The sequence below is a fragment of the Coloeus monedula genome (genome assembly GCF_965178545.1).
Source record: "Coloeus monedula genome assembly, chromosome: 21".
In the NCBI taxonomy this organism is placed as follows: Eukaryota; Metazoa; Chordata; class Aves; order Passeriformes; family Corvidae; genus Coloeus; species Coloeus monedula.
In genome coordinates, this window is record NC_138801.1 from 10,465,563 (window position 1) to 10,481,696 (window position 16,134).

Consider the following 16,134-nt stretch of genomic DNA (forward strand, 5'->3'; position numbering starts at 1 on the left):
ATGCTGGCTAAGAAGAAGCCCTTCACCAGTGCCATCGTCGGGGTGCTGGTGGCACTCTCCATCATCGCCCTGGTTCTCAGCCTGGTGAGGGTTGAAGATGTGACGCTGCCACCCACAGTCAAGGTGAGCCCCAAGAAGGTCCCTGAGCACCTGTGGTGAGCCCAGTCACCCTGGGCAGGTGCCCAGAGCCAGCAGCTGGTCCGTGGGGCTCGGAGGGGATGTGGGCTCAGGACCTGCCTGGCAGTAGCAGGGTGGGTGTTTTGTCCCCACCTCGGGGTGCAGGCAGAGGAAAGTCAGAGGGGAAGCCTCCTCTGGAGCTCATCACCATGCTGTGCCGGGTTTGGAGATTACCTTGGGGTGGGTGGGTAGGGCAGAGCCCTGCCCTGCTCCCTCTGCTCTGCCAGGGCACAGTACCTCCGTGTGCCCTTTGTTCCGACCCTCACACCATGGCACAAGCATCCTGCCTCCCCCTGTCGTGCCCTGGGCACAGCACCCCACCCCAGCTGCTGGAATGGGCTGGCAGGGGTTCAGGTTCAGGTTTTATGGGGGTGAGGCAGGTGGCTGAGAGCGCCTGGTGAGGCCCTGCCATCCCTGGCCAGGCTGGGTGCAGCCACGGGGCAGCAGGGAGCACGAGAGGTGGGAGAGTTGCAGGCCCCACGGTGGGGCCAGTGTGGACACAAAAGGTATGTGACCATGAAAGAAAATAAAAAAGCATGAGGAAACAACAGGAAATGTTTGTGTGAGCTGGCATTGCAGCACAGGCCTCAGCAAGGGAATGACAAAGTCCCTTAGTCACTGCGGGGGGCTGCGAGCACCGCTCTGCTCTGCCACGACACAGCTGATGGGTTTTGTGCCTCAGACATGGGTTTTGGGGAATCTTCTGGCCCCTCTGCCTTGGCAGGGCCACAATGGGGCCAGGGCCAGGCTGCTGCTCCTCCGCCTTGATTATGTCTTCGTTTCCCTTCCAGTATGGGATGGTGTTTGATGCGGGCTCATCCCACACCTCCCTGTTTGTCTACGAGTGGGATTCAGACAAGGAGAACGACACGGGAGTGGTCAGCCAGACCCTGTCCTGCGATGTGCAGGGTCAGTATCCCCCTGCCATGGGCTCTGCTTGCCCTGTTCGGGTGGTGGGTGGGGTGACCTGGCGGGACAGCGCTGTCCCTCGGGCTGGCACTGCGGGCACGGGGGAGCCGTGGCTGTGGCCGGGTGTTCCCTGAGCCCCGGGCCCTCAGCGCCGTGGGGTGCCCATGCTCTGGGGGGGTCCAAAGCACCTCGATGGTGAATCAGTTTTTGTTCCTCCACCTTGGGGCGCCCCCAGCTGCTGTCCTGGCTGGAGAAGGTGTCACCTGTAGTGACTGGGGACACTGCAGGAAGCATGGGAGATGCGGGAGAGGAATGGAAGTGTGAGTCACTCAGGTCTCAGGGGCCCTGGGAAAGCACCTTTGTTGCGAAGAGGTGACAGCCCTCATGGCCCTGTGCCCTCTTGCTCCCACAACCCTGACCCAAGCTGTTCCCATCAGCCCATCCCATGTCCCATCCTGACTCTTTTCCAGGGCAAGGCATATCAAGCTATGCCAGCAATCCCCCTGAGGCTGGCAATTCCTTAAGGGAGTGCCTGGATAAAGCCCTGCAGGTTGTTCCTGCTGAGAAGCAGAGGGATGCCCCCGCCTACCTCGGAGCAACGGCTGGCATGAGGCTACTGAGGTAATGCTGTGGGGTGGGGGTGACAGCAGGAACAAAGCTGCAACAGCCACTGCCAGCACAGTTCCTGCACAGGGCCAGGACCCCAGCTCCCCCTGTGCCATGAGCAAACCACTGGGGAGGGACGGGAAGGGGAAAAGGCAGCCTGGGGGGGACACAGGGATGGCTGAACTGTCCTGAGCAATGTCTGCTGGGACGTCCCAGGGTGGTGCTGCATGCCCAGTTCCAAGCAAAAAATGCTCTTCAGAGCTCTGTTTGCTCTTCATTATTCCTTGAAAACAAGGAGATTGGGATGCCACCAGGAGCTGTGCCACCTGCCCAGGTGGGTGGGTGCTGGTGGGGCAGAGGTGGGAGGTGAGGAAGTGCTGCAGGTCCTGCCCTCACCTTTCACCAGCCCCTATTAGCTCTCTTCAAATGCCAGCCTTCATTTCATGGCTCTTGGTTTTATGGCTGCAGAAAGCTCATGTTATTTCTGTGCCCTGGCAATCAGACCTGGGAAGGAGCTGGGCCATAGCCTGAAGGTTGCTCACTTCAGAGAGCAAGAACAGCCCTGAGACATCTTCCCCACTGAGAGGTCTGAACCCAGGCTGGAACCTTCCCAAAAAAACCTGGAGGCCAGCAACCAGCCCTGCCTTGGACACAGCCAGCGGGTGATGCTCAGACCCCAGCCTTGCAGCACAACCCCCTCCAGCCTCCTGCACTTGGGCAGGGAAGGGTGGCCTGGGAAAGCTCTGGGTGACTGGGATCAAGCTGCACTGGAGGGGAGAGGTTGCTCTTGCCCCTAGATTGGCAATGCCAAGCTGAGACCGCTGGGATTTACCCCTCGTGAGCAGCTCTGGCAAGTCACATGGCAGGAAACACCCACTCAAACAGACTGCTTGTTGCAAAGCCTGGGAGTATGTGGAACTGGGAGAGAACCAGACCCTTTCCTTGCATTTCCTCTAGTGTAGCTGGCTATGTGTCCTGTCCTTTGCACCCTTCCTAGGGAACAGAACAGCTCAGCAGCAGAGCAAGTCCTGGCCGAGGTTGCTAAAACCATGCAGGAGTACCCTGTGGCTTTCAAAGGGGCTCGAATCCTTACAGGAGAGGAGGAGGGGGCTTATGGCTGGATCACCATCAACTACCTGCTGGACTCCTTCACCAAGGTGGGAGAGGGGTGGAACACCCACTCCTTGGCTAATACAGCTTCTCTGATTTTCCTTAAGCTTTCTCAGTGCAGGAGAGGTCAGGGTTGGCAGCTTTTGGAATGATCCAGGGGAAAGAGACACATCCTCTGGCTTGCCCACAGCAAGCGAGGAGGGAGAACTCAGGAACGAGGGTGTCTGCTAAGAGCTCAGGGCAATCCCCACACCGTGTGGACAGAGGGACTCTCGGGACAGCGAGGTCAGTGCAGCACAGCTGGGCTTTGTCTCCCTGCCCTGGGAAGCTCCATCTCCCTGTGCTGCTGGGAGACTCCAGCTGAAGGCAGCTCAGACCAAAGCTCTGTCCCAGCCCTGCCACAGCTCAGAGGGGTGCTGGCAGTGTCAGGCTCCTGTGGGGGCTGTTGGAGGATTCTTGGATAGAAATCCTTCCTCTTGCACCGGGACCCCTGCAGCCTCCTCGGGAAGGGCAGGTCCCCAAGCCACTCCCGACCAGCACTTTGGCCTGGAGATGGTGACTCAGAGCCAGGTGAGCCCACAGCACATCAGCACCTGCTGACCACCAGAGAGCTCCCTCTCTGTCCTGGCTCTGACAAATACCCCGGCTGGTGGGGGGGGCTCATACGCAGAGTGAATTTATGAACAAAATCCTGTTGCCTTCAACGGGATGAGAATTCTGTTCAGGGCATTCTGTGCTACTCCTCTTCCTCTCCCGGCTCTCCCTGGCAGTACTCCCCCAGAGCACACGCGTGGCTTCGTCCGGAGGCAGCCAACATTTTCGGGGCACTGGACCTCGGAGGAGCATCCACTCAAATCAGCTTTATGCCCGAAGGTTCAGCAATGAGCCAGAATGAAGCCTCTGAGTTCACCCTGTATGGGTACAGCTACAACATCTACACCCACAGCTACCTCTGCTACGGGCAGAACGAGATGCTGAAGCGGCTGGCAAAGGAATTAATTGTGGTGAGAGGCAGCTGAGGGGTAATTGGCCTGTGGTGTCATGATGCCAGCCACAGAGCTGTCAATGCAGAAACTAAGGACAGGCAGGGCTCTTCTGGAGAGGCGTCAGCAAGGACTGAGAGCAAGGACAGACTCCTTGGAGCATGGCAGGGCAAATGTGGAGAGGAGCACGGACATCACGGAATCACAGACTGGTTTGGGTTGGAAGGGACTTTAGAGCTCATCTTGTTCCACTCCCCTGCCATGGGCAGGGACACCTTCCACTAGACCAGGGTGCTCCAAGCCCTGTCCAACCTGGCCTTGGGCACTTGCAGGGATGGGGAAAATGTCAAAAGGGGCAGTTTGGGATCTTCTGGCTTTATATGGTGTACAGAAATGCAGGACCAGGCTCTTCTCAGAGGTGCAAAGTGCCAGGAGGGTCTGGAGGAGCTGCAGCTGCATTTTGCTGTCCCCAGGAGTCGTTCCCCAGCACACGAGTCCACCACCCCTGCTACCCAAAGGGCTACAACGAGACCGTCTCGCTGTCCTCCTTCCACGCCAGCCCCTGCACCGAAGGCAGCCACCCGCGCCTGCCCCTGGGCGACAGCAGCGTCACCCTGGAGGGCAGGGGCAACGCCAGCGGGTGCCTGGCAGCCCTCAGGAAGCTGTTCAACTTCTCGGCGTGTGGCCAGAGCCAGGACTGCACCTTCGACGGTGTCTACCAGCCCCCGCTGCGGGGGCAGTTCATTGTAAGGCAAACCCGTCCTCCCACCTCCTCGGAAGGGCGGCCCCGGGGCTGGGGTGTCCCCGCTGCCCCCTGGCACTGTCACCTCCTGCAGGGAACGGGGCAAGGACCAAGCACCACGGCCTGAGGGCGTGCCAGGGATTGCTGCTGGGTGGTTTTACAGCCAAATCCCCAAATGGGACCGTGTTGAGAATCATCGAATCCCAGACTGGTTTGGGGTGGAAGGGACCTTCAAGCTCTTCTCGAGCCACCCCCTGCCATAGGCAGGGACACCCTCCACTATCCCAGTTTGCTCCAAGCCCTGTCCATCCTGGCCTTGGGCACTCCCATGGATTTGTTAATAAAACAGGGGTTTGTCAAACCCCAAGTGTTTGGTGAAAACCCAGGAGTTGAGACAGCAGCCTTCAGGCAAGGCTCTGGCTGTGTGCACCAGCCCCCAGCCCATCACCTGCTGGGACAGGGACAACAGTGCCCCGGGACTTCCTGGGATGGGACAAACCCTGTGAAGGAAAACCCCACGTCCTGCTCCAGGCAGCTGCCCGGGGTCCCCACTGCAGCTCACCGGTGTTTCTGTCTCTCACCTTGCAGGCCTTCTCTGCCTTTTACTATAACTTCAAGTTCCTGAACCTGACGGAGGGGCAGCCGCTGGCCGTGGTCAGAGAGGCCATCGAGGGGCTCTGCACCAGGAGCTGGGAGGATGTACGTTCCTCAGGATGGAGGCTGCGTGGAAGATTGACAAGCAAAGGGGTCCTGCGGTGGGGAGAGGGAGCAAGGCTGCCTGGTTCTGAGCTGTGCCCTACACAGCAGAGCCACCCCTGAGCTCTGTGTGGAGCCAGCACTGTCCTGCATCCACTTGTGGCTCATACACCCTTGGGGAAAGGGCAGCCAGGGCAGGCAAGGGCAGCAGGATCTCATCTCCAGGAGCTGGGGATGGAGGTGGGAATGGGGATGGAGGTGGGTCTGTAGCAAGGGAGGATGGTGAGAGCAGAGCCAGCTGCTGGCACCATGCTGGAGAGGAGTCAAATCTTGGAATCATAGAATTCCAGACTGGTTTGATTTGGAAGGCTCATCTTGTTCCACATCCCTGCCATAAGCAGGGACATATTTCACTAGACCAGGTTGCTCTAAGCCCATCCAGCCTGGCCTTGAACACTTCCAGGGATGGGGTAGCCACAGCTTCTCTGGGCAACAAATGGGGGTGGATAAGCCCAGGGATGTGTCAGCACCCAGTGGGGCAGAGAGCAGGAGGCCCTTGCAGGAGGAGGCTGAGATGGGAGAATCTGGGGCAGGAGGAGCTACAATATCCGTCTGTGTTTCCACGTGGAGTGTAGATCCCCACAGGAGTTGCACTGTATAGAAATCCAAAATCACTGCCTGGCCCAGAAGTCTCCCTCTGGATGCTGGTGACTGTGCAGCCACTGCCGCTCAGGCAGCACATGTCAGGGCTTTGTCTCTGTACAGAAATTGCCTGTGAATAACTTCCCTTCATCCCCAAACATTCCCCACCCCAGCTGTCTTCCAGCTACCCCAAAGAGAATCCCAAGCAACTGCCTAAATACTGTGCCAACGCCAACTACATCCTCACACTCCTGCTCGATGCCTACAAGTTCAACGAGACCAGCTGGAACAACATCTTCTTCCAGATGAAGGTGGGCAGTGCTCCCAGCCTGTGACGGGGAGCAGAGCAGCACCCTGTTGTGGGGTGCTGGGGAGAACCAGCCCCATGTTGGGGTGCTGGGGGGAGCCAGCCCCTCTGTGGGGGTACTGGGGAGCAGCGGTCCAGAGAGCCCTGCCTGCCCCCCATCCTGGCGTGGCACTGCTGTGGGGACACGCTGTTTGGGCTGAGCAGGAGCGGGTGGGTGGCCCGGTGGCTTTCCTGCAGGGCTAACCCCCCGTCCCCTCTCTCCGGGGCAGGCGGGGAGTGCCGACGTGGGCTGGACGCTGGGGTACATGCTGAACCTCACCAACATGGTCCCGGCCGAGGCTCCAGCCAGGGTGAAGGGGCACAGGCCTTCCCTGTGGGCTGCGGCCATCACCTTCATCATCCTCACCCTCGTCTTGGGGCTCGCTGCCCTGCTCCTGCTGCTGTGGGTGTAGGAGCCTGGCCATGTCTGGGAGCCCAGCGGGATCGGACCAGGGCTGCAGGGCCGTGCTGGAGTCCCCAGTGCAGGACTGGCAGCCTGGGGCTGGCTCTGTGCTGCTGAGCACATTCACCTCTACAGCTCCAGAGCACTGGGGTCTGCTTTTCCGTGGGGCTGGCCCCCAGCATGCAGACAGGCACTCTCTGAGGTTTCCAGAGGAGCTCCACTGCCATGGAGACCCAATGGGATCAGCCTGCAGAAGCCTCAGCCAAGCCTGTGTGCCTCCTGTCACCGCTCTGCGTGTCACAGACACGGCTCCATCCTGCCGGCCTGGCCGTGGGGCTGTGGAGAGCCAGCCTGGCCGTGGGGCAGTGCCCCAGTGCCAGCCTGGTGGGGCACAGTGCAGGCACCTGGGGACAGGGTGCTCCATGCAGTGCCGGTGTGACCACGGTCACCAACAACCAGGCGGGTCCCTGCCAGCCTGAGGGACACTCTGGGGTCCCTGTGGGGCTGATGTGGAGATGGGCTTGGAGAGAGAAGGAAAACTGAGCACCCAAAGTCAGAAGTGTGGTCCACGCCCCTCCAGAGAGTTCATCTCATCTCATCTCATCTCATCTCATCTCATCTCATCTCATCTCATCTCATCTCATCATCTCATCAGCTTGTCATGTCATCTCATCCCATCATCGCATCTCACCCCTCACCTCATCATCTTCCTTTTCGCCTGGAATAAAGGGATTGAAGCTCCTCAGTGCCTTCCTGGAGACAGCGCTGTCCTACGGGCAGAAGGCCTGGACCCCGTGGGTGTCAGGATGAGGCTCCAGCAGGCTGTGAGTCCTGCCCTGCACGTGCCTCAGCTGGGTCCTGCCCACAGCCTTTGCCCTTGGTTCTGCTCGTTTTTATCTGCCCTGTGGATGGTTCATGTTGCTGTTTGCGTTCCTACAGTGAGGAGCAGACCTTTGGCGTCCCTGTGGAATGCTGGGCACCTCCCAGCTCTCGTCACCCAAATAAACGTTGTAACAGGCAGCACGTGCGGAAATGCCTGTTACTTTGCTCCCAAATAGTTGTGATTTCCTTCCTTCCCTCTCCCAAGTAAGGGCTGGTGATGATGGAGACTCAGGGGAGAGGCAACAAATCTACGGGAGGTGTCCCTGGAGACACTGAGGTGTCTGCTGGAACTTGGAGAGGAGCCAGCAGCGCACAAGGACAGGCCTTTTCCTTCTGAGAGGAGGGGTCTAACACACCCATCACTTGGCTGCCAGTGGGACTCCCCAGAAATGTAAGGAACTGCCTCTGCCATGTCCCAGAAGTGTTCCCACGTCACCCTGTGTTGGGAAGGCAGGATGAGCTGTCTGTCAGGCACAGGGTGCAGCTGGACTGGAGAGACCTTCATGCAGGAGAGCAGGGGCCTGTGCCATCCTTCCCTCACAGGGCTTCCCAGTCCTGGGCAGAGCCCAAGTCCTGTCTACCAGGCCAGTGCCCCCACACCCCAATGCCACGGCCCCTGGGGCTGGTGCTGGCCATGGGAGATTCAGACCCTGACTGGGACGGGGCAGGACACGTGTGCCCCACTCTGCTGTGGGCTGTAACCAGCCCTGTGACAGTCCCACTGCTGCCAGACCACCCTGATGCCCATCTCCAGCCACCCCACAGCACTGAGGTCCCCAGGCCCCAGCGCTGAGCCCCTGCCCTGCATGGCCAAGCCCTCCCTCCTGGAGCATCTCAACCAGCAGCGCGGGGAAAGGAGAACCAGAGAGCACACGGCTGTGAGGAGGATGCTTTACAGCTGTGCCAGTGCCAGCTCACCAGGCCACAACTCAGGGCCCCCCAGGACAAGTCCATGGCCCCTGGGCACACAGGCGTGATTCCCAGGAAGCAGCTCCTTGCAGAGGTGTGGCAGCAGGACTCGGTGGAGGCAGTGCTGCTACAGGTGCTCATAGCCCGAGGAGCTCCTCTGGCAGCACGTGGCTGTGAGCAGGCAGAAGGTGAGGATGAGCATGATGGCCAGCAGAACCATGGCTGCTATCCAGCTGCAGCTCGGGAGGCCTGTGACTGCTGTGGGAGGCTCCGAGGGGATCATGTTGGTGAGATTGAGCACGTAGCCCAGAGTCCAGCCCACATCTGTGTTAGCAACCTGCACAGAGAGAGGGGCAAGAGGGATGGCAAAGGCTGCAAAGTACCAGGCAAACTAGAGAAGAGCCTGCACCCCCAGGTCCTGCTCTACAACCACCATTTCTGTGCCCACCTGGGGCTGCAGAGGTCCCAGCAGTGACATAAACTGGGGGAGACCATAAAGGGCCAGGCCAGGTGTCCCAGCAGCTGCATGAATGTAGCTTAAGAGCTGCCCTGGGTACGGGCAGTGGGGCCGTGCTGTCCTGGTATCCCCATCCCCAGCAGCAGCAGGGTGGGCACAAGGCACTTCCTGGCACAGTGTGAATCTGGGGGCTGCTGGATGCTCTTGTACCTGCTGGACAAAGTGGATGCTGGGCCACGTTGTGTGGTTGAACTTGTAGCCTTGCAGGAGAAGGGTGAGGCTGTAGGAGCTGGCTGTGCAGGCGTCACGGAGCTGGGTCCTGCTCGCCGTGGGGAACAACAGCTGCAGCTGCAGAGGGGGGAGAACAGGGGGAGGCTGGACACGGAGCAGTGCTGGGTGTGCCCACACTGGGAACAGCCTGCAGTGCAGCTGGGAGCAAAGACCGGCAGAGCAAGGAGGCCCCGGGGGCTGCAGGCTGCTCTCCCATCCCTCTCCAGGTCCAGAGACCTTTGTGCTCCTCCTGGCTCTCTCCAGCTGTCCACAGCAGAGGATGGGCTGTGGATGAGCCCTCAGTGCCCACGAAATGAACTCCTGGGCAGAATCTCACCTGCTTCCAGCTGCTGGAACAGATCTGCGCGATGGTGGCATTGACCGAGCTCAGGGACTGCCCTCCTGTGAGGTTCAGAAAGTGAAGGGTGTGATAAAACCCCGAGAAGGCCTGTGTGTGTTGAGACCAAAGGTGACAGGTTAGTGAAGCACTCAGGCCATTGATACCCCCACCCCTTTGCAGGGTCCCTGTAAGGCCCCGCTCAGCACTGCACTGATGGCAGTGACCCTGTGGGAGGGAGCTTGGGAGTGCTGCTCGCAGGGACAGGGACTGGTCTGGGAGAGCAGAGGTCTGGGGCTGCCTGGCACGTGGGTCAGCACCCTGTGTGTCCCCATGTGTCAGGCACATCCCAGCTCCAGGGCTGGCACGACTCAGACACTCCCCTAGAGCAGTTCTCCAGGGGTTATGGCCCAAACTCCCATCACCCCCCAGGCGCGGGGACGGAGCTGCTTACGAAGAACTGTCCCCGCACGGGGGGCTGGTACACCCCATTGAACCCGCACGGCCACTGCGCCCCGCAGCTGAAGTTGAAGAGTCTCTGCACGGCCGTGCCACACGCGGCTGGGTCCCCTGTCCCCGTCACCATGAGGACAAGGGCAGGGCTGGCTGAGCTGGGTGCACGCACACAGGGGCTGTCGTAGAGCTCGGCCACGGTGATGTTCTCCTGGTACCCCCGTGGGTAGCAGGGGTGGGAGATCTGGGCACTCAAGCTGGCCTGGAGAGAGATGGAGCCATTAATGGGGCTGGGGTGCACTGAAACCCTTCCCACAGCCCATCCCAAAAGGCAGGACCTACACCCCAGGAGGACTGGATGCAGCCCAGCTGTGAGCTCCCTGAGCATCCCCAGCTCCCACAGCACGGGGCTCTGCCTCTGTCCCGGGCAGTTGTGCAGGGACTGTGCTGGGAAACCTCTCTCTGGGCAGCAATGGAGCAAGGCCGAGAGAATGGTGACAGCAAAAACCCTGCGGGTACAGCCGGGCTTGGGAAATTACAAAAATGCCGCTCCATGTCAAGACAGGGGGAGAAGGGAGCCCTGGCTGGCAACCACCACCTCCTTCCACCCAAATGAGGGAATTTGGGGGTTCCCTAGATAAAATCCAAGCCTCTGCCAATTCCCAACTCTTTGCCCACAGGCACACCCAACATTGCTGGGGGAATGTGCCATGGCCCTGGGAGACGGCTGAGCAGCCCCCGCGCCCCGTGGCACCTGGTGCAGGGCTGCCAGCAGCATCTTCAGGGCCTGGCTCTGCCCGTAGCACAGGTAGCTGTGGCTGTACAGGGAGTAGTTGGTGCCGTAGAGCCGGAAGAACACGGACGTGTTCCTGTCCTCCACGGGCACCCCGGGCTGGAAGGTGATCTGCGTCGAGGCACCGCCAAGGTCCAGAGCTCCCAGCACCTCGGTGTCCTGGGGATGTTCCCATCTCTCTGCAAACGAGAACTGGCCCAGCACACAGCAGGGGTCAGGCTGAGCTGCAGCCACTCACACTCACGCTCCCTTCCCTCCAGGAGCTTTGGCCTCGGAAGCCCCAGAGGCACCTTCCACGTGCTCCTGGCTCCCTGTTTGACCCCTGCCTGCCCACATCCTCCTCATCCCACAGACACTTCCACAGAGCACTGAGGTGGGGCCTCTTGGCTGCTGCACATCTGCTGGGATCTAGACACTTGGAGGAGGGAAAAAGCAACTCTGTCACCCGGAGGCTGACGCCGCTGCCGTATCCCTGTGATCCCAAAATCCGCCCGTGTGTCAGCACAGGACTCCACAGGGCCAGGCTGAGCTGGACACAAAGATCCTGTTAATCACACTCATGGGCTTGAGTCTGCAGCCCACGACCACAGCAGGGGACATTTGGTTGGCTGCCCAGTGCCCCAAAGCCCCATTCTTCCCTCCTCTGGGCATGAGGCACCCTGGCTGTAGCTCAGACAGGGACATTCTCCCTGCTCCCCCTGCCCTGCCCTCTCCCCAAGCTGCACCTTGACCAGGGTCTCCAGCAGGTAGTTGACAGTGATCCAGCCAAAGGAGCCCTCCTCGCTCCCCGTCAGGATCCGAGCTCCGCGGAAATCCACAGGGTACTCCCCAATGGCCTTGGACACCTCGGCAAAGACCTGCTCGGCCTTGGTGCTGTTCTCCATCCTGCCAGCAAAGGCACAAACCCCTCAGGGGCTGCAGGCCCCGGCTGGCAGCTCTGGGAGCCGCGCTGGCAGCGAGAGGCTCCGGTGCCCTGCCAAGGAGCTGCTCGCAGACATCTCCCCAGCACTGCCCTGCCTGCAGGTGGCTCCTGCAAACCCCAAACCCCTCACCCGGCGCCCTGGCGCTCTCCCTAAAAGCGCTCCCTAAAAGCGGGCTCTGCTGGAGCACCGGCAAAGTTCACACCAGTCCGGCCAAGGGGCTCATCCCCTCTGGGGCTGCTGCCACGCTGCGGCTGCAGAGGGCTGGGCTGTCCCCTGGGCACGGCCAGCGGCTCTCCGGGCACCCCACGGCACTGCAGACAGGGATGCTCTGCCCGTGGCCACGGCCTGGCCGGGCAGCACCCCCGTGCCCCAGCCCGTGTGCCCCAGCGCCAGCCCCGGCTGCGGCGCAGGAGCGCCGGGCAGGGCGGGCGGGCGGTGCCAGCCTGGCAGTGCCGGTACCTCAGCAGCCGCATGCCGGCCGTGGCCCCCAGGTACGTGGGGGTCTCCCGCTGCTGCTCGGCCGGGACGATCTTCATGGCCCTGTCCAGGCAAGGCTTCAGGCTGGCGCCGGCCCCCGCGGGGTTGTCTGCGTAGCTGGAGATGCCGGGTCCTGCCAGAGGGAAGCGGTGATGGAGGGAGCCCAGTGCCACCCGCAGGGACAGCACAGCTGGGACATGTCCACCCATTCCCCAGGGAGCTCTGCTGGGCCTGCTCAGACATACCCAGATGTCCCAGCCATAGCCCCAGCCCTGCCGTGTCTGGTGCAGCACAGACACCAAAATGCAAACGGCTGCCCCCGGGAGCAGTCAGGCACCACCTGAGCAGAGACACCGGATTGCTCAGGGACTCATGCAGAGCTTTGGGGAGGCCCTGTGGGCACACGAAGCTGCATGCCATGAAAGAAGGTGTGAACAGATGTTGTGGTAAGAGCCAAGGAAAGTGGGGCAAGGGAGGAGCAAACTGCATGTCCAGCATCCGAAGCTGTGACATGATGCACATCTGGACAGGACAGGCTGCAGGACCTGCTCTAACTGGGGGCCAAATTCCTCACCCACCTCAGCACCCCCCAATGACTGTAGGGCTCCCTCAGGTGCAGACTGACTGTCCCCTAACCCTTTCCTGTGGTTCCTCACAGGGCAATCTCCCTTCAGCCCAGAGCAGGCTGAAAGACTTGGATCAGCAATGGTACTGTGAGTTTGGGGCAGTGACCCAGGAGGCTGGCAGAGAGGGAGGACAGATCCTGGCACACTCACCAGACACAGAGCAGGCCTCCACCTGGGAGACGATGCCGGTGCCGTTCTCCTTGTCCGCGGGCCACCGGTAGATGTAGAGGGACGTGTGTGTGGAGCCAGCGTCAAACACCAGACCGTACTGGGGAGGCACAGGGGACATGGGGTCACAGCTGGCTCGGGGCCACACCAAGTGCCACGGGGGTTTCTGAGAGCTTCTGCTCCTGCTTCCCCTGTGTGATCGTGGGCAGCAGAGGTTTGCTCGTCCAGCCTCCCTTTAGCAGCCCTGCTCCACCTCTAACAGCCCCGGTTTCGCCTCTCCAGCGAGTTACAGCTCAGGAAAGACGCGCAGGTCAGCGGGGTGAGTCGCAGAGCAGGGAGGCATCCGGGCATGTCCCAAAGGGCTCAGGCTGCTCACAGGCCTTTAGCAAATCTCACAAAACCTGACATATTTTAGCAGACCAGCAGCAGAAAGCAGCAGAGGAGAGAAGTGTAAACCCAACAGGTGACCTGGGTGTCTGTAAACAGGGAAGAGAGTGCCTGTGGGGGCAGCTGGAGCAGCCGTGGGGAGAAGGCTGCACTTCTCTCTCCCATCCTTAGCAAGCAGCCAGGACCGTGGTTTGGGGGAGGTTGATCTGCCCAGCGCCACCTTGATGAGGTTAAGTCCTGAAAAGCTGGGCTCGTTATGGGGAAACTTGCAAGCTGAGAGGAAGGCAGGGCTGATGGCAGAATGAGAGGTGGAAAGGGGCTGGTGGCATTCCCAGGCTCCCCCAGGTCTCACTGGACACCTACTTTGAACCTGGTAGGAACGACAGCATCCTTCGCCGGGATCAGGACCAGGACGAAGACGGCCACCGCCAGCAGTCCCAGCACGGCCAGCCAGCCCCGGCCCACCGCCCTGAGCAGGCGCGGCGACATTGATGGTCTTTGGGGAGGTCTGTGGGAAGGGATGGATTTGGGAGGGGTCACTGGGGAGGGAGGGTCTTTGGGAGGTTTGCGGGGGGTGTGGTCTTTAGGAGGAGGGTCTGCAGGGCTGTGGGGAGGGGTGGCTTTGGGAGGAGGGTCCGTGGGGTGGGAGGGTCTTTGGGAGGAGGGTTTGGGGGGAGGGATGGTCTTTGGGAGGCGGGTTTGGGGGGAGGGATGGTCTTTGGGAGGCGGGTCTTGGGGCGGGATGGTCTTTGGGAGGATCTAGGGGACGGGGAATCTTTGGCAGGGTCTGTGGGAAGGGATGGTTTTGGGAGGGTCTGCGAGGAGGGAGGGGCTTTGCCAGGGCAGCCCCAACCCGCCTGTCCGTGCCCCGAGCCTCCGGCCTCTCCGGAGTCCCCTTCTCCCGGCACCTCGGGGTCCCCCCACCCCCTGAGTGACCCCCTGGGACACGAGGCGGGCGTCTGGGAGACCATGAGCTTGTCTGGCCCCGAGCCGCCGGGAAGGGGCAGGGGCGAAGCTCCCGCCTGCCGCGGTCCGGCCGTCCCGTACCTGCGCCCGGAGCCCTGTCCGTCCCTCCGTGGGGCGGCGATCGGGGCACAACCCGTTCCCCGCCGGCCCCGGGCCCGGCCCGCCCCGGCCAAGCAGAGCGAAGCGAAAGCGGAGCGGAGCCGCTCTCGGACGTCCGGGACGGCCCCGGCCGGGGCGGGCTCTGGGCGCTGCCGCGGGCGGAGAGAGCGGGGAGCTCGCGGCTGCCGCTGCCCGCACCGGACACTCGGCCACGGGGCTCTGGCCATGGGCAGGTCCTGGCCATGGGGACAGACGGGACCCTGGCAATGGGGATGGCTCCCTAGCCGTGGGGACAGTTCCGTCCCTGACCGTGGGGATGGATCCCACGTGGATGGCTGTGGGGACAGCACCTGCCAGGTCCTTCCTGTTTCAGTCCCGAGCCCCGCTGCCAGCCTGGCTCTGCCTGCAGCAGGACAGTGGGGGTCCGGCAGAGCCGGGTGACAGCAGGGTGACAGCAGGGTGACAGCAGGGTGACAGGGCAGGCTCGGCCGCTCGCGGTGTGCTTGTGCAGGGGTGTCTGGGGACTCCCGGAGCTCAGCTGCTGCCCCGTCCCGGCGCCAGGGACTCGCAGGCTCCCGGGGCAGGGGCTGCCTGGGTCTGTCCCCTCGCTGATCCCCGCTCCCGGGCTGAGCGCGCCTGGTTGTGCCGCTCCTCCAGCAGCTAAATGGTTAAGCCCGGATGCTCTTTCCACCCCGGCTCTCCAGCCCCAGCCCCGCTGCCGCCCGGACCAACGCTCTCCTGGGCAGGTTGCTGGTCCGGGGCCAAGGGGAGGGCCACGCCGGCGGGCAGCCTTTGTCCCAGGAGCGGGCTCCCGGCTCCAGGTACGTGCTGACTCCGGGGCGAGCGCTGCGGGGCCGCAGCGGCGGCCGGAGCCGCCGGGGTGAGCGGGGCGGGCGCCGGGGGCAGCCCGGACCGGGGCTGCTGCCCCTCGATGGAGCTGGGCTGGGAGCGGGCCCTGGGCAGCAGCGGGGCCGGCGCTGGGGAGAAACGCGGTCCGTGGGCTGGTGGGGCTGGACGAGAGGGCTGGACGGCCACTCGCCGTACGAGGTGCCCAGGTGCAGGGGGCAGAGGGGCATGGAGGGGACAGGGACCAGGCATGGAGGGCACTGCCAAGCCCCAGCACTGGTGGGAGGTGGGATGCAGGGAACTGCTCTGCCTGGCAAGAATGCTCCTGGCACCCACTGTCACCCTCTTAGAACCTTCAGAGTCCTTTCGACTTTCAAATCCCAAATGTGCCCAGTGGGAAGTCAGCCCCCCATTGTCCTAAGCAGCAGGCAGTTTAGATCCAGCAGTGGCTCTGACCCTTTTGTCCCAATTTTTGAGGCCCTGCTCCCTGTGCACGAGGGATGCTGCAAGTGAGGGATGTCCCGCAGGTGTTTGTCAAACCCTTTGTCATGCCCAGCCCTACACAAACAAGTGCAGCCCTGGGCCAGGTTTGGACTGGCACTGTGCAGCATCGTGCTTCCTCTGCAGCTCTGGAGGCATCAGCACCACCTTCCTCCTGCCCTGCTGCTGCCTGGACCTGCACGGGTGGTAGCAGGTATTGGAGCTGCCAGCCCCGGGATGCCACAGAAGGCCTGGGCAGATCGATCAGCTTCTCACATTGCTCCCCACCCACTGGGCTCCTTTCCTGTCCCCTGCTCTCCTCCCTGGGAGATCTGGCTCTGTGCTGCCTTTGGATGCCTCCTGTCCAGTCAAAATGGGAATTAGCCCCTACCAGAGCAGGAGGAGCCCGTTTCCCACCCTCTCCTGCATGCAGGACGGTGCAATTTA

At 61.9% G+C, this 16,134-nt stretch overlaps 2 protein-coding genes across 2 annotated transcripts; one reads left to right on the top strand and one right to left on the bottom strand.

Annotated features, from left to right (window-relative positions):
- Positions 1–6,624, top strand: LOC309581082 (ectonucleoside triphosphate diphosphohydrolase 8-like; the record flags this gene model as incomplete). The annotated part of the gene is made up of 9 exons (XM_082295497.1): positions 1–123; positions 969–1,086; positions 1,557–1,707; positions 2,690–2,849; positions 3,573–3,806; positions 4,259–4,531; positions 5,116–5,226; positions 6,039–6,176; positions 6,442–6,624. 9 exons carry the CDS (start codon positions 1–3, stop codon positions 6,622–6,624), a joined length of 1,491 nt encoding a protein of 496 aa, XP_082151623.1.
- Positions 6,625–8,532: 1,908 nt separating this feature from the next.
- LOC309580887 (ectonucleoside triphosphate diphosphohydrolase 8-like) lies at positions 8,533–13,785 on the bottom strand (the record flags this gene model as incomplete). Its single annotated transcript, XM_082295160.1, has 9 exons — positions 8,533–8,742; positions 9,073–9,210; positions 9,470–9,580; positions 9,924–10,184; positions 10,677–10,907; positions 11,441–11,600; positions 12,098–12,248; positions 12,892–13,009; positions 13,660–13,785. 9 exons carry the CDS (start codon positions 13,783–13,785, stop codon positions 8,533–8,535), a joined length of 1,506 nt encoding a protein of 501 aa, XP_082151286.1.
- Between the last annotated feature and the right edge of the window lie 2,349 nt (positions 13,786–16,134).